We start from the raw sequence: 12,116 nt of genomic DNA, 5'->3' as shown, positions 1-12,116 counted from the left end.
TTTTTCAAATCTCAATTAATTACGTACTTAACCCACATGATAAATGATTTTCCCTTTAACTATGGTTTATGTAAAGATGTGGTTTTTAATTGGGATAGTGTGTGTAGACTCAAAGGGGCGCACGCAATATAAGTTAGTTCAAAGTCTGCATCATTAATGAATTGAACGTGTGATTTAATTAAGTGTAAATAGGTTTAGTGGTACTTGATTACTGTTTAAAGACCTGTTTCTATATTTGGAGGGTTTCTATTTCTATTGATGCAGTTGACTTACAACTTATAACAACTTTTAATTTTCAACTCGTAAGTTTTTTCAAATTCATAGGAGTATACATATACATGTGTGTGTAATAGGAAAAATGATTATTAATATATTATTGACTTGATATATATGTATATATATATATATATGTGTGTGTGTGTGTGTGATCAAATTATTCGAAGACTGTGTCTTGGACAACCCATAGGCCTATACGAGAGTCACCCTATGTATGCTTAGCATATAAAAATAGGTACAAGGATTTTAATGGTCATTAGATTTCTCCCCCAAAAAATGGGCATTATATGCTCGTGGGGTATGCACTTTAAAATAAATTAATTAGATCTTTCTCTCTCTCTTTCCCTTAGGTATCTACTAAATCTAAATGCATCTCATTTAATCGAGTGAGGAAGAGCGATAGCCCTTAGTATATATGTGAATTAAACGCAACATAATGTTTAGAGACTCGTTATTTTACCATTATATACTCCCCTCCGTCCCATAAAAACATAGACATAGTATGGGATGATATGGATTTTAAGAAAATCCTGTAAAGTGTAGTGCGAGTGGAGAAAGAGTCCCACATTGATTGTGATGTTTAGTGGAAGAATTATTACTCACTACTACAAAATTTCACATACATAACACTTCATACATAACGGTTTTTTTAAAAAACCGTTATGTATGAGCGCATTTTCTAGAAAAGACAACGGTTCTGAAGAAATCCGTTATCTATGTAGTGTTATCCATAACAATAGATAACAGTATGATGTAATCCGTTATCTTTTAGCGTTATCTATTAGTTACATACATAACGGTTTGATAAACCGTTACGTCAACCGTTATCTATTAACACTTTTTTACAACAGTTTTTTTACTGTTAAGAAATGCGTTATATAACTGTTATGTATTAACATTATTTTTTTTCATAAATATATATTTTTATTAGGTAAAATTCAAAACCTAACTCAAAATCTAATTTTCAAGCTTCTGCTCCAATACTCCTAACACACCCGCCGCCTCCCCCGGTGACGCCGCGCCGGACGACGCTGCACGAGCAACCGGACGCCGGTGCCAGTGAGTCAGTGACCGCCCCTGCCCCCCCCCCACCCTGCATCGCGTCGCCTCTGACGCCGCTCTTCTCGCAGCAGCAGATCGAGCGGCGGAGCACCCTTCTCCTCTCCACCGAGCACGAGCAGACCACCCCTCTCCTCCGCCGACGCCGCTCTTCTCGCAGCAGCAGCAGCAGATCGGGCTTTTTGCTTCTCCGTCTGCCACCTACCGCACCCGTCTCTCTCTCTCCGTCCGTTAGGCCTAGCAGCTGTCGCCGGTCGAGCTCTGAATCGCAGACCCTAGGAGCCGCCGCTGTCGCCGCCGCCTTCTACAATAGCCACCACCAAGGTAGAATCCCTAATTATTCATCCCTTACGCAAATCTCATTCCAAATCCCTAATTTTTGAACTTTGTTGGTAACAATATGATTTAGATTAGGGCTTTTGCTCGAATTTTTTAAATTATTTGAAGCTATTTTGCTCAAATTTTTTAATTTTGTCAAGCTATTTTGCTCAAGTTTTTGAATTATCTCTTTGTTATTCGATTATCCTCAATTGTATATTTGGTTGGAACCGCCCACGTTTCTACGGTAATTTTGGTGTTATTTTGATGTGTATTTGTTTTGAGATTTCCATGATTATACAGTTTAATTTCTAGATCTGAATCAGCTCTTTTTACCATTTTCCAATGGAACTCTTTGGAGAGATAGTGCCATACAGGTTTGTTGTGCTTTGTATAAATGGTTTGAAGTAGTTCTCAACTGAGTTTGCATACTGGGATTCGTTCCTTTTAGATTTACTTATTAAAGTGTTTGACCCTTGCTGACAGGAAACATATGTCCGTGGTAATGAACTTCAACTTCCAGATTGTGCTCATTTTTTTATGGAAAACTTGCAAAGACTGTCTGATATAGACTATGTTCCTACTAAGGTATGCGAGAACATTAGCACTGGCATACTTATTCTTCCCTTCTCTCCCTTATATAATTTCAGAATACATACTTTAGTGTAACAGCTATATATAATCCTCTACTGACTGTAGAAACTGTCATAGTTCAGTAGTGATAGATCAAGGGATGATGGACAAATTTGGTAGAACTTATTACAGGCTTATAAATCTGTTGCAAGGATTCAAGACTGTCACTAAACTAATATGGCTAATTGATCTATTGGTTTAACTGTAAGTGTGATTATGTTCCTAATACACGTACCCTTAATGTACTAAGTTTGGCCATTGCACGGTTGGCATAAATTAATCTCAAACCAAATCCATTACTATCAGAGGCCGATGCATGATGGTTTCATTTAGTGGTCTGATATGTTTAATTATATATCATATACATTTATACTTGTGAGCATGATATGATTCACATGGAAGAAGAAGAAGAAGAAAATAAAGAACAGCCATCCAGATTTAACTATGTGATTAGGTTATCTGATCTACTAGAAATCATCTCACCATTCTTTTTGCCTATTGTGCAATTCTTTTCCTAGTAAATGTTATGTATTCTATTCTTAATAATTTGTTGTTCTGTCTTGTACGTGTTGAAAAATATGTTTTTTTATTTATGTCGTGATGTAGGAAGATGTTCTTTATGCCAGGGTTCGGACAACCGGTGTTGTAGAAATCCAGTTCAGGTGATCACTGCTTTCCTTTTCTCCGTCTACAAAGACCAAATATTGTACTTGTGTCTGCTCCTTCCTGGTTTATTTATCACCAACCTCATGATTTGTATGCATTTCATAATTGAACTGAGTCATTTGTCCAAACACTGGCTACTAGATCACCTAACACCGTCATCCTTTTCCTGGTTGAAATGTACCTTCAGTTGTATCATGTTCTTAAGGTGTATCACTATATTAGCATCCTTGAATGACATGTTAAAGGTGTAATTTAAATGAGTGTTAGGTAAATCAGTCTCTAACTATTGGGATGTTTGCAGCCCAGTTGGAGAAAACAAGAAAAGTGGGGAAGTATATCGTCTCTTTGATGTGGGAGGCCAGAAAAATGAACGAAGAAAATGGATTCATTTATTTGAGGGCGTTTCAGCTGTGATATTCTGTGCTGCTATAAGCGAGTATGACTATATTACTCTCTCTTTTACCCAGAAAAAAAATGAAATTCTCTATCACCACTTGCTTATTTTCTGCCTTGATGGTGTCACATCATTTCATAAGGATACACCTTTTCCATTGCCTATAAATCCGACTTCTTATGCTATGCAATTGATTTTTAATCCTTAGATGATAGACATTGCACGAGATATGTTAACTCTGTAGTTGTACAGGTACGATCAAACTCTCTTTGACTTTTTACCACCAAAATGGTAAAAAGAGCTGATTCAGATCTAGTAACAAGGATAAAAATACACAATCATGAAAAGTAAACCCCTTCTTAATGTACTTTGAGGTCTTCTGCTATTATTATTATGCCCCATTTTCCTTGTCACTACCCAAAATAGCAATGTTATGTGTCTATTGCAGGTTGTCTTTTTGGAGCTGTGCTCTAGTCGTGTTGCGATTCTTACGCCGCAAAACTTGAAGGTTGGTCTGTATTTGTATTTCTATTTTGTTGGTGTTATTTGGGTATTTTTTCTACAGAGTATCTTGTGATTAAGTAGATTATCATGTAGATTTATTGACGCGTGCTTGATAATTTCTGATCATGTCTGTTTTTTTCTTTGCCCCTGAATCCAGATCTCTGTCTTTTTTGGTTTTAAGTCTTTGCCTTATGATAGTCCTATGTCTTTCAGGAACTTCTGTTTTTCACACATGTAGCTATTTTGTATATTTGAAGATATTATATTATTCTGATCAGGATATTTGCTGGATACAATAAAGCTATCAGAATTTTTGAGGTTCATCGCCCAGGGAGAGATTTTGAACAACACTCGACTGTTTTAGGAAACAAAGAAGGCCAATCAGGTGATTTTATCTAATTTCTAGATTAATGGGGCTTTGGAATGAATTCCACCAACTTTGGATTGACCCTAAATCTGTAAACTTTTAAATCATTATATAAGCTCAAGTATTTGATAAGTTATTTGTTGGGATATTCGCAAAACTGTTGATATTGTCTACAAGTAGGTTTTTTGCTCCTCTCTAAAACCTCATATGGGAATTGGGCATTTGACTGCAGAAAAAGCTAGCTATGTTCATTATCAATCTCATAAGTTCTCCTGTTGGACTAGTCTTGAATTATTTTTTCTTAGTTGCTTGCCAAATGCTAATTTCTCCTCTGCAATAGTTATATAAGAAGTGTGGGCCTTGTTAAAGCATTAGGATCCAATTGTTACTAACTTTTCTTCTGTATTTGGTTAGACTATATCGATCATCTGAAAGCACCAATCAGAGAATACAATTTGCTATTGAACCTCTTGGTCGATATCTTGGAACTGGTGGTCAGGTACCTTTTTAGCTACCAGTAATCTTTTCAGGCATTCAATTCAACAGCAGTTAAGTCTCTAATTTTGTCCAGGGGCAGCTGCTGTTAACTTGGTTGCTGGAGAAAAGCCCGCAGATGTTTATTCAGGAATTGCTACGAGGTAGCCTCTGCTCTTTCCATATCAGGCGTTCTTGCTGTTGATATATTATCCCATCTGAGCATCTCAATGAGCCTCTTCATATTTTTCGTAAAATTGTCTACCGCTTTATATCTGTCGTAAATTGGTCCATTACACACACACATAGATATATATTAATGTGAGAAGACTTTCAGATTTTTTCATGATTAAGTTGATGCATTCTGCTGGAAAGTACTCACCTCAGAATTTCTTTGCTAATGTGGACTGAAAGAAGGTGATATCGTATCGATGCTCTGAACTGTATATAGTCATATCAGAACATATTTATGATTTATACTGTAAACTGAGGCATCTTGATATCTTGTGTAGATATGTGGAATTTGAACTTTACATGGATAAGTTTCCTATCCTTTGCTCTTTGGAAATTTGTTAGAAAAAAAAAAAGACCCAAAGGTTTAGTTAGATCTGGCTGATAACTAACAAAATATTGAGGTTTAACTCCATCATATTCCTTGAATGTACATATGCATGAAGAACAATGTCTTTTTCCTTTTTATCATTTCTTCAGAAGGGGATTTTCTCAATCAATAATGCTAGTGTATGCATAATATCTTTTTTTAACACTATTTTCCTTTCATATAACTGAGTATTTGACAAGTGGCGTATATGTTTGTATGTTATCAAGGGATGTTACTTTCAAAAAGGGAGGAAGATCAAGATGAAGATGAGCGCGAAGGAAGCCTTTGAGAGGTCGATGAGGACTTTGTCGGAGTGGATAAGCCAGGAAGTGAATCGAAATATGTAATGATCTTAGATACTTGATACTTGGTTCATTCGGATGATAATGTACGAATATTTTGGATAATATATAATATTGTTATTGTTGATTTTATCATTTTGTTGTTTTAAAGTTATTTATTTATTTCTTGATATAAATAACATAAAAATTGAGAAAAAAATATTAAATATTAAAGATAATGGTTAAAATCGTTATAAAAGGTACAAAAAACCGTTATCTATGTCTTACATAGATAACGGTTTAAACCGTTATAAAAAGTATAAAAAACTGTTAACTATAATATGGAAAAAAAAATATTACATAATACATAACGGATAAATTCTAATACATAACAGTGGAAAATCGTTATCTTTTTCTTACAAAGATAACGGTTTAAACCGTTATAAAAAGTATAAAAAACTGTTAACTATAATATGAAAAAATATATATTATGGAATAGATAACGGATAAATTATAATACATAACAGTCGAAAACCGTTATGTATAATCAATATAGATAACGGTTTTATAACCGTTATGTATGTGTGGTTGTACTGTTATCTATTCCCTTCATAGATAACGGTTTTATAACCGTTATGTATGTGTGGTTGTACTGTTATCTTTTCCCTTCATAGATAACGGTTTTTAAACCGTTGTGTATGACACCTATAATAGATAGCACCACTATACACAACGCTTTTTTTGCTCATAGATAACGGATAAAATCCGTTATCTATGTGCGTTTTTCTAGTAGTGACTATAAATGAGCTATGCATGTTTTTATGAGACAGACGAAAAATGAAAACTATGCATGTTTTTATGAAACAGATGGAGAATAGAATATAATTGACTTGTATATTTCAAATTATCACAAGTATTTCATAAATTTGTGATTTCTCTCATAGTCATTACATATAAGAACTTATTACAAAAGCTAACTCTCGTGTTTGGAGTAATAAAAAATATCTTAAGTTGTAAAGGACCATTTTTGTAACAAACCTAAACCTTAGAGTTACCCTTAGATAAAATGCAATGCATACTTTTCCCATGTTAAACATGGAAACCCCATCACAACAATCTATACATATAGCTAGCTTAATAAAATATGAAGCCAATTAATAACATTTTTCAATATAATTCTGAGTTTTTGAAACTCGAAAAATAAGGAGTATATAATAACATATCGTTGTGTATTTTCTTTTCAAGAGTGATAGTTTTTTTTTTTTTTTTGAGGGGATCAAGAGTGATGGTTAAATCATACTAGTAATTAATATAACTTGAGCCAGAACTTTCTTTGTCCTCTCTCGATCTGCTTCCACGAATCACTTCACAAGTGAATATTTATATATATTATAGTATTAATATATATACTAAAAGATCCAAAAATATTTTTACGTGTCACCTCTTTGTAAAAAGAAATCATTTAAAAATTAAGCGTAAGTGTATATGTTCCTTTTTAATTAAGGTGTCATTTTTCTCCCCAGCTTAATTAAGCTGCAAAAAATTAAATTTAGTAGCAAATAGAGATGTACTACTCTACTTTCCAGTCAACTTGTACTTCGCCTGTTTATCTATTTAATTATACATCTAATCTATGTGTTTGATATATAAATTGAGATAAAGGGTGATAAATAAAACTTAGATAAATAATACCTAGATAAATAATATCAGGGGGGAGGAGATATTAAATTTCCCAATGGAACAGTGATATAAGAGCGGGCCTCTCGCTTAATGCGGGCCTTCTTGTTAATCAATATTATTATCAAACGCTTAAATAAGACATGATTATTTATCTATTTTGTTTTATCTAGGGATATCAAACAATACATATATATAGCTAGGTGGTGGAAACTTTACTTCAGCTTCAACTTGAAGCTATATATAGATTTTTGAGCTCGTTGATATGAGGGCTAGAATAAAAACACATTTTTTTTTTGTATAAAATAGAAATAATTTTCAGTCCTTAGATCATCAAGATTTACGGTTGATTCATCACCTTGTTGGATGAATTCAGGTCCTGAGTTCGAATCCCAAAGGTAGAGCAAAATTTATTTTTCGCAATTCATACAGTTACACAGCCAATTCATACGTGTTCTACATAGAATTCATATATTTTAATTCATTTATAATTTATACAAAAAAAATGTGTTTTTATTCTAGTCCACCCCTATATATAGATATATAGGTTGAATTTGACAAGCTCGAACTATGACTCGATTCCTTATGAATATTTATGCAGTAATCTAGCTAGGGTTTTTCATTGTATTTCTTGAGTAAATAAGAAAAATATAATCCACGAATTGTCAATAAAAAAAGAAGAAGAAAAAAGAATCCAAAGTTTCTGCCCATGAAAAACAGAACATTGTAGCTTTTGTACATCTATGAATAGGTTACATGTCTTGTATGTTGGGTTAAATACATTGTAGCTTGATAAGACTCGATGTGTTGGCATGTTGGGTTCGTAGTAGGTGGTTAATATTTAAGGTCGAATGTCTAAAATTTTAATCTATATATATCGTCACCTGATATTTTAAAATATATATTTTTCCGATAAAGAAAAGACTCAAGAAGCCTAATATAGTCGGGATCAAGCTAAGATTGATTTTGAGTGAGTTTCAATATTTCTTTTTCTTTTTTGAGTGATAAAAAACGAGATAATCGTTGATTGACCCGTCTTCTGAGTATATGTATATATAGCCTACAATAAATTCAAATTATTATTATTATTAGTGATTAAAAAACGTGCATTTCATGAGTTTTGAAATAGTCTACTTATTACTTCAAACACAGAAAAAAGGAAAATTCTATAGAGTGGCGGAGTCAGACTTTTGAGTGAGGGTATCCAATTTTTTAATAAAATTAATAATTAAATAAAAAATGAAAAGGTAAATTAAATTAAATTAAAAATAAATAATCATCATTAACGCAATTATAATGACACATTCCTTTTAGACTGATTTTCAAGTTCATACTCCCTCCGTCCATGAAAAAGATTCCCATTTGGGACTCGGCACAGGTTTTAAGAAAGTTGTTAAAGCAGGTGTAAGTGGAGAGAGAAATAAATTTATAGGGGTAGTGTTAATATGACTTTTAAAGTCCCTAATTCTCAATTAACTTTTGATGACAATTCATAATTTAAAACCAACATTCCAGAACCAAATTCAACGAAAATTACAGAACCACAATTCAACAAAAATCAACAAATTTCAAAACAAAATTCAAGAACAAATTCATTAAAATCAACAAATTCAAGAACCAAATTCAGATATCCAAGAACGAAATTCAAGACCAAAATCAACAAATTCAAGAACTAAATTCACTAAATAAGATTCCACAACCAAATTCCAAGCAAGATCGAAATTCAAAATTTCTAAAATCAAATTAACAAAACAAAAATTAAAATTTCTCACAAACCCAAAAGTAATAAGATCCCAAACCCAGAGAGAATCCGGAACTCGAGGGGGTGGTCGATGGCGCTATGGTGGAGGTGGAGGGGACGACGACGCTGAACTCAGAGGCAGTGGAGGCAGGGAATCGCGCCGGGGGAGAGAGAGAGATGAAGCCAGGGGAGCGGCGCTCAGGCGCGGCTTCGCCGGAGAGGGAACCGCGGCGGCCGCAGCCCTCGCTGCTATCACCTTCGTCGGCATGTGGCTCCTCACCTTGAAGAAGGGGGCGCCGATTTGAGGCAAGCGGCGATTTTGGGTTTCAGGCTCAGAGGGAAGCAACGATTTGGGCTTTCGGGCTCAGAGGGATGCGAGAGGCTGCGATTTGAGGGAGGTTTGCTTTGAGGGAGGCGACGCTTTAGGGTGAAGAAGAAGGGGCGAGACGGCGCTTTCAGACGAAGAATCACCGGATTTACAGAGATTCATCGGAGATGGCAACAGATCCGGTGATTCTTCGGTAGAAGCACCGGATTTACAGAGAGAACTGAGAAATGGCACATCATCCATCGTGTAGGAGTGAGCGACGGTGAGTAATCGGAGGCAGGAGTGGTAATCGCCGGAGAAAAGTGGGCCGAGATAGGAGACGCAAAGAGCGGCGCAACCTTAGGAAATTTCTAGGGTTTTGATGAAATGGAAGATAAAGTTCAGCAAATATAATTAGGTAGGTGGCAGGATTAATTAATCTGAAAAATGGTTTAATTAAGGAATAATTGTCTCCATAATTGAGGTGTTTAAAAATATTAATGGTGGGGCCATCTATGGCAACTAAAGTAAATAGTGAAGTAAAATAAGGGTAATTTTGTCAAAAAAGTGAAACATGACTCTTTTTTGTGGACAAAAAAAAGAGGGGAAACATGACTCTTTTTCGTGGACGGAGGGAGTATAAAGCAATTTCAAACAATTAAGACGGATAAAACTTTGAAAGATGAAGTAACTTTTTAATATCAAATTCAAAAAATGAATATCTAGGAATTATGTGATCACTTCATCAAAACGTCAATTCAACTGTAAAGCTTACATGTATTTATAGTGTAAAATAACTCAATTCGAAAACAATGAAGATAAAATCAAAATTTTCTATTTTTTATACTCCCTCCATCCACCAAATGAATACACATTTGATGATGACACGAGTTTTAAGAAAATTAATGAAGTGTGTGTGAGAGCATCGTTAACGCCTTACACGATCCAGCCTACTCGTGTAAGACTGAGATCGTGTAAGGCGTTGCAGCCCCCCTTACTCGTGTATTACACAATCTATCGTGTATACACGATATGCCTTTAAAACCGGTGCGTGTTCTACAGCCCCCCATTTCTCATTTAAAAAATCATGTAGGCTATCATGTAATCCCAATGCGGTCTCCCTACTCAATGTGGTCCCCCCTCATAAAATAAGTTATCATGTAACCCCATTGCGGATGCTCTGAATGGAATAAGGGTCTCACTATTATTGTGATTGTGAATGAATTGTGTAGATACACTTACCAAAAAAAAAATTAGATACTTATTTGGTGGACATACCAAAAGGAATTATGGATACTCAACTGATTCTATAGAGCAATTATTATTATTATTATTATTATTATTATTATTATTATTATTATTATTATTATTTTAAAAAGTTAATTTCACAAAAATGACGAAATATTCAACATTCAAAAAATAAAATCAAGATATTATTTTGGCATCCAAAAAGATACATTCCATTTAAATCACGTGACGGTAGAAACCAAAACGATATGTGCACACCCATTATATTTGAAGATAAACAAAACGAACAAGAAGTACTTTTTTTTTTTTTTACCTCTTTTCTTTGCCTCGTTCCCACTTTCTAATTTTAGATATCTAAGGCCATGTAAAGTTCCCTAGCCCCTTTAAGTTTCTTTTTATCGTTTGGCATACATTATAATGATAAAGTAAAATAAACTTGATTTGTCTATATCTCCACCCTCCTGAAACTGGACTTTGTAATTTATTCCCACTTATAGCAAATAAAGATCCCATATTTAACTAGTGCATGAATAATCTAGAATGCCGTCTAACTTTGAATAAATTAAGAACAATGATTACCTTTAATACACAATTTTTCTTTTTCTTGCATAAAATAAAAATTAAAGATATATACTATCAGCGTATAATCACAGCAAACTAAAGATGGGATGGATTCCATGCTCCATTTTGTACCTTATATATACTAATAATGTTAAGTCATGCACGATACAAATACCCTGACAATGACACATATACAGATAACTATGATGATTACAAATGGTGGTGGTCACGCCTTCGCACTAAAGTATACAGTGTTATGCGTGTCAATCGCATCAATCGCGGACGCTGCGATTAATAAATAATCAAAATAAAACACTAATCCACGTCTGCATCCCACTAAGAAGCTCAATAATTTGGGTTTAGTGAGCTTAACTAATGGGGAATACTCTTTGTCACCCCCCTCCAAAGAAAAGAAAATTGTAGCTTTTGATTTAGGTTCACAAAATGGAATGGTCCCGGTGAGAGAAAGAGATAGAAGAGCTAGGCAAAGACATGAACAAGTGGACGAGTTGATTCTCGAGGAGATATTTGAAGCAAGGATTGTGATTAGAGGTAATATTTTACATGGGAAGCCCCCCAAAAAAGTAGTATTATAATATTGAGACCCAAAAGTTGGTGTTAGAAAATGGAAGTTTTAAATGATTTTGATGCCCTAAACCCAAAAGTTGTGGTGCGGACACCTGTCGGCAAGTGGGTTGGGTGTGATGGTTTTTTGGAGTATTCGATGGGCCAATTGGTCTCTATAGGTTTCTTCCAACTCTGTTTTTGGTATTTTTAAGAATTTGGGGTCCAAATTTTAAGAAAATGTATGCAATTCTACGTGGGAGGGGACCACTCTTAGTTTAAATGCGCCTCACTCCTTCCTTTACTTTCCAAATCTGGGTTTTCTTTCCATTATTACACTTCAAACTGCTGCCCTTCCATCAAATTCTTGCTTCTTACCGATTCTTATTCTAGGTAAATCAATTTTATTTTATTTTTTTGTAAAATTATATTTCTTCCATCTTAC

General features: G+C 34.4%; 2 protein-coding genes and 1 long non-coding RNA gene across 4 annotated transcripts in view; all 3 read left to right on the top strand.

Annotated features, from left to right (window-relative positions):
* LOC131008955 (uncharacterized) overlaps positions 1 to 873 on the top strand; it is a 984,029-nt gene extending 983,156 nt beyond the window's left edge. The window contains exon 14 of one of the 2 annotated variants that reach the window (XM_057936101.1): positions 687 to 873. The gene's annotated coding sequence lies outside the window, so the exon portion shown is untranslated. The remainder of the gene's footprint in view (positions 1 to 686) is intronic. The other variant, XM_057936102.1, reaches the window with a different exon arrangement.
* On the top strand, positions 553 to 3,693 carry LOC131009950 (uncharacterized). The gene is made up of 7 exons (XM_057937347.1): positions 553 to 574; positions 1,246 to 1,659; positions 1,969 to 2,030; positions 2,140 to 2,241; positions 2,893 to 2,948; positions 3,254 to 3,388; positions 3,599 to 3,693. The coding sequence occupies exons 1-7, from the start codon at positions 553 to 555 to the stop codon at positions 3,639 to 3,641; spliced, it is 834 nt and encodes a 277-aa protein (XP_057793330.1). The 3' UTR covers positions 3,642 to 3,693.
* A 201-nt stretch (positions 3,694 to 3,894) lies between these two features.
* Positions 3,895 to 5,726, top strand: LOC131009067 (uncharacterized). Its single transcript, XR_009096391.1, has 5 exons — positions 3,895 to 3,977; positions 4,129 to 4,235; positions 4,632 to 4,716; positions 4,789 to 4,855; positions 5,520 to 5,726. It is a non-coding gene; the product is annotated as an uncharacterized LOC131009067 (long non-coding RNA).
* Positions 5,727 to 12,116: the final 6,390 nt, after the last annotated feature.

This window comes from Salvia miltiorrhiza, chromosome 2 (assembly GCF_028751815.1).
Source record: "Salvia miltiorrhiza cultivar Shanhuang (shh) chromosome 2, IMPLAD_Smil_shh, whole genome shotgun sequence".
NCBI lineage: Eukaryota > Viridiplantae > Streptophyta > Magnoliopsida > Lamiales > Lamiaceae > Salvia > Salvia miltiorrhiza.
This window is presented reverse-complemented; position numbering and strand designations above follow the sequence as displayed.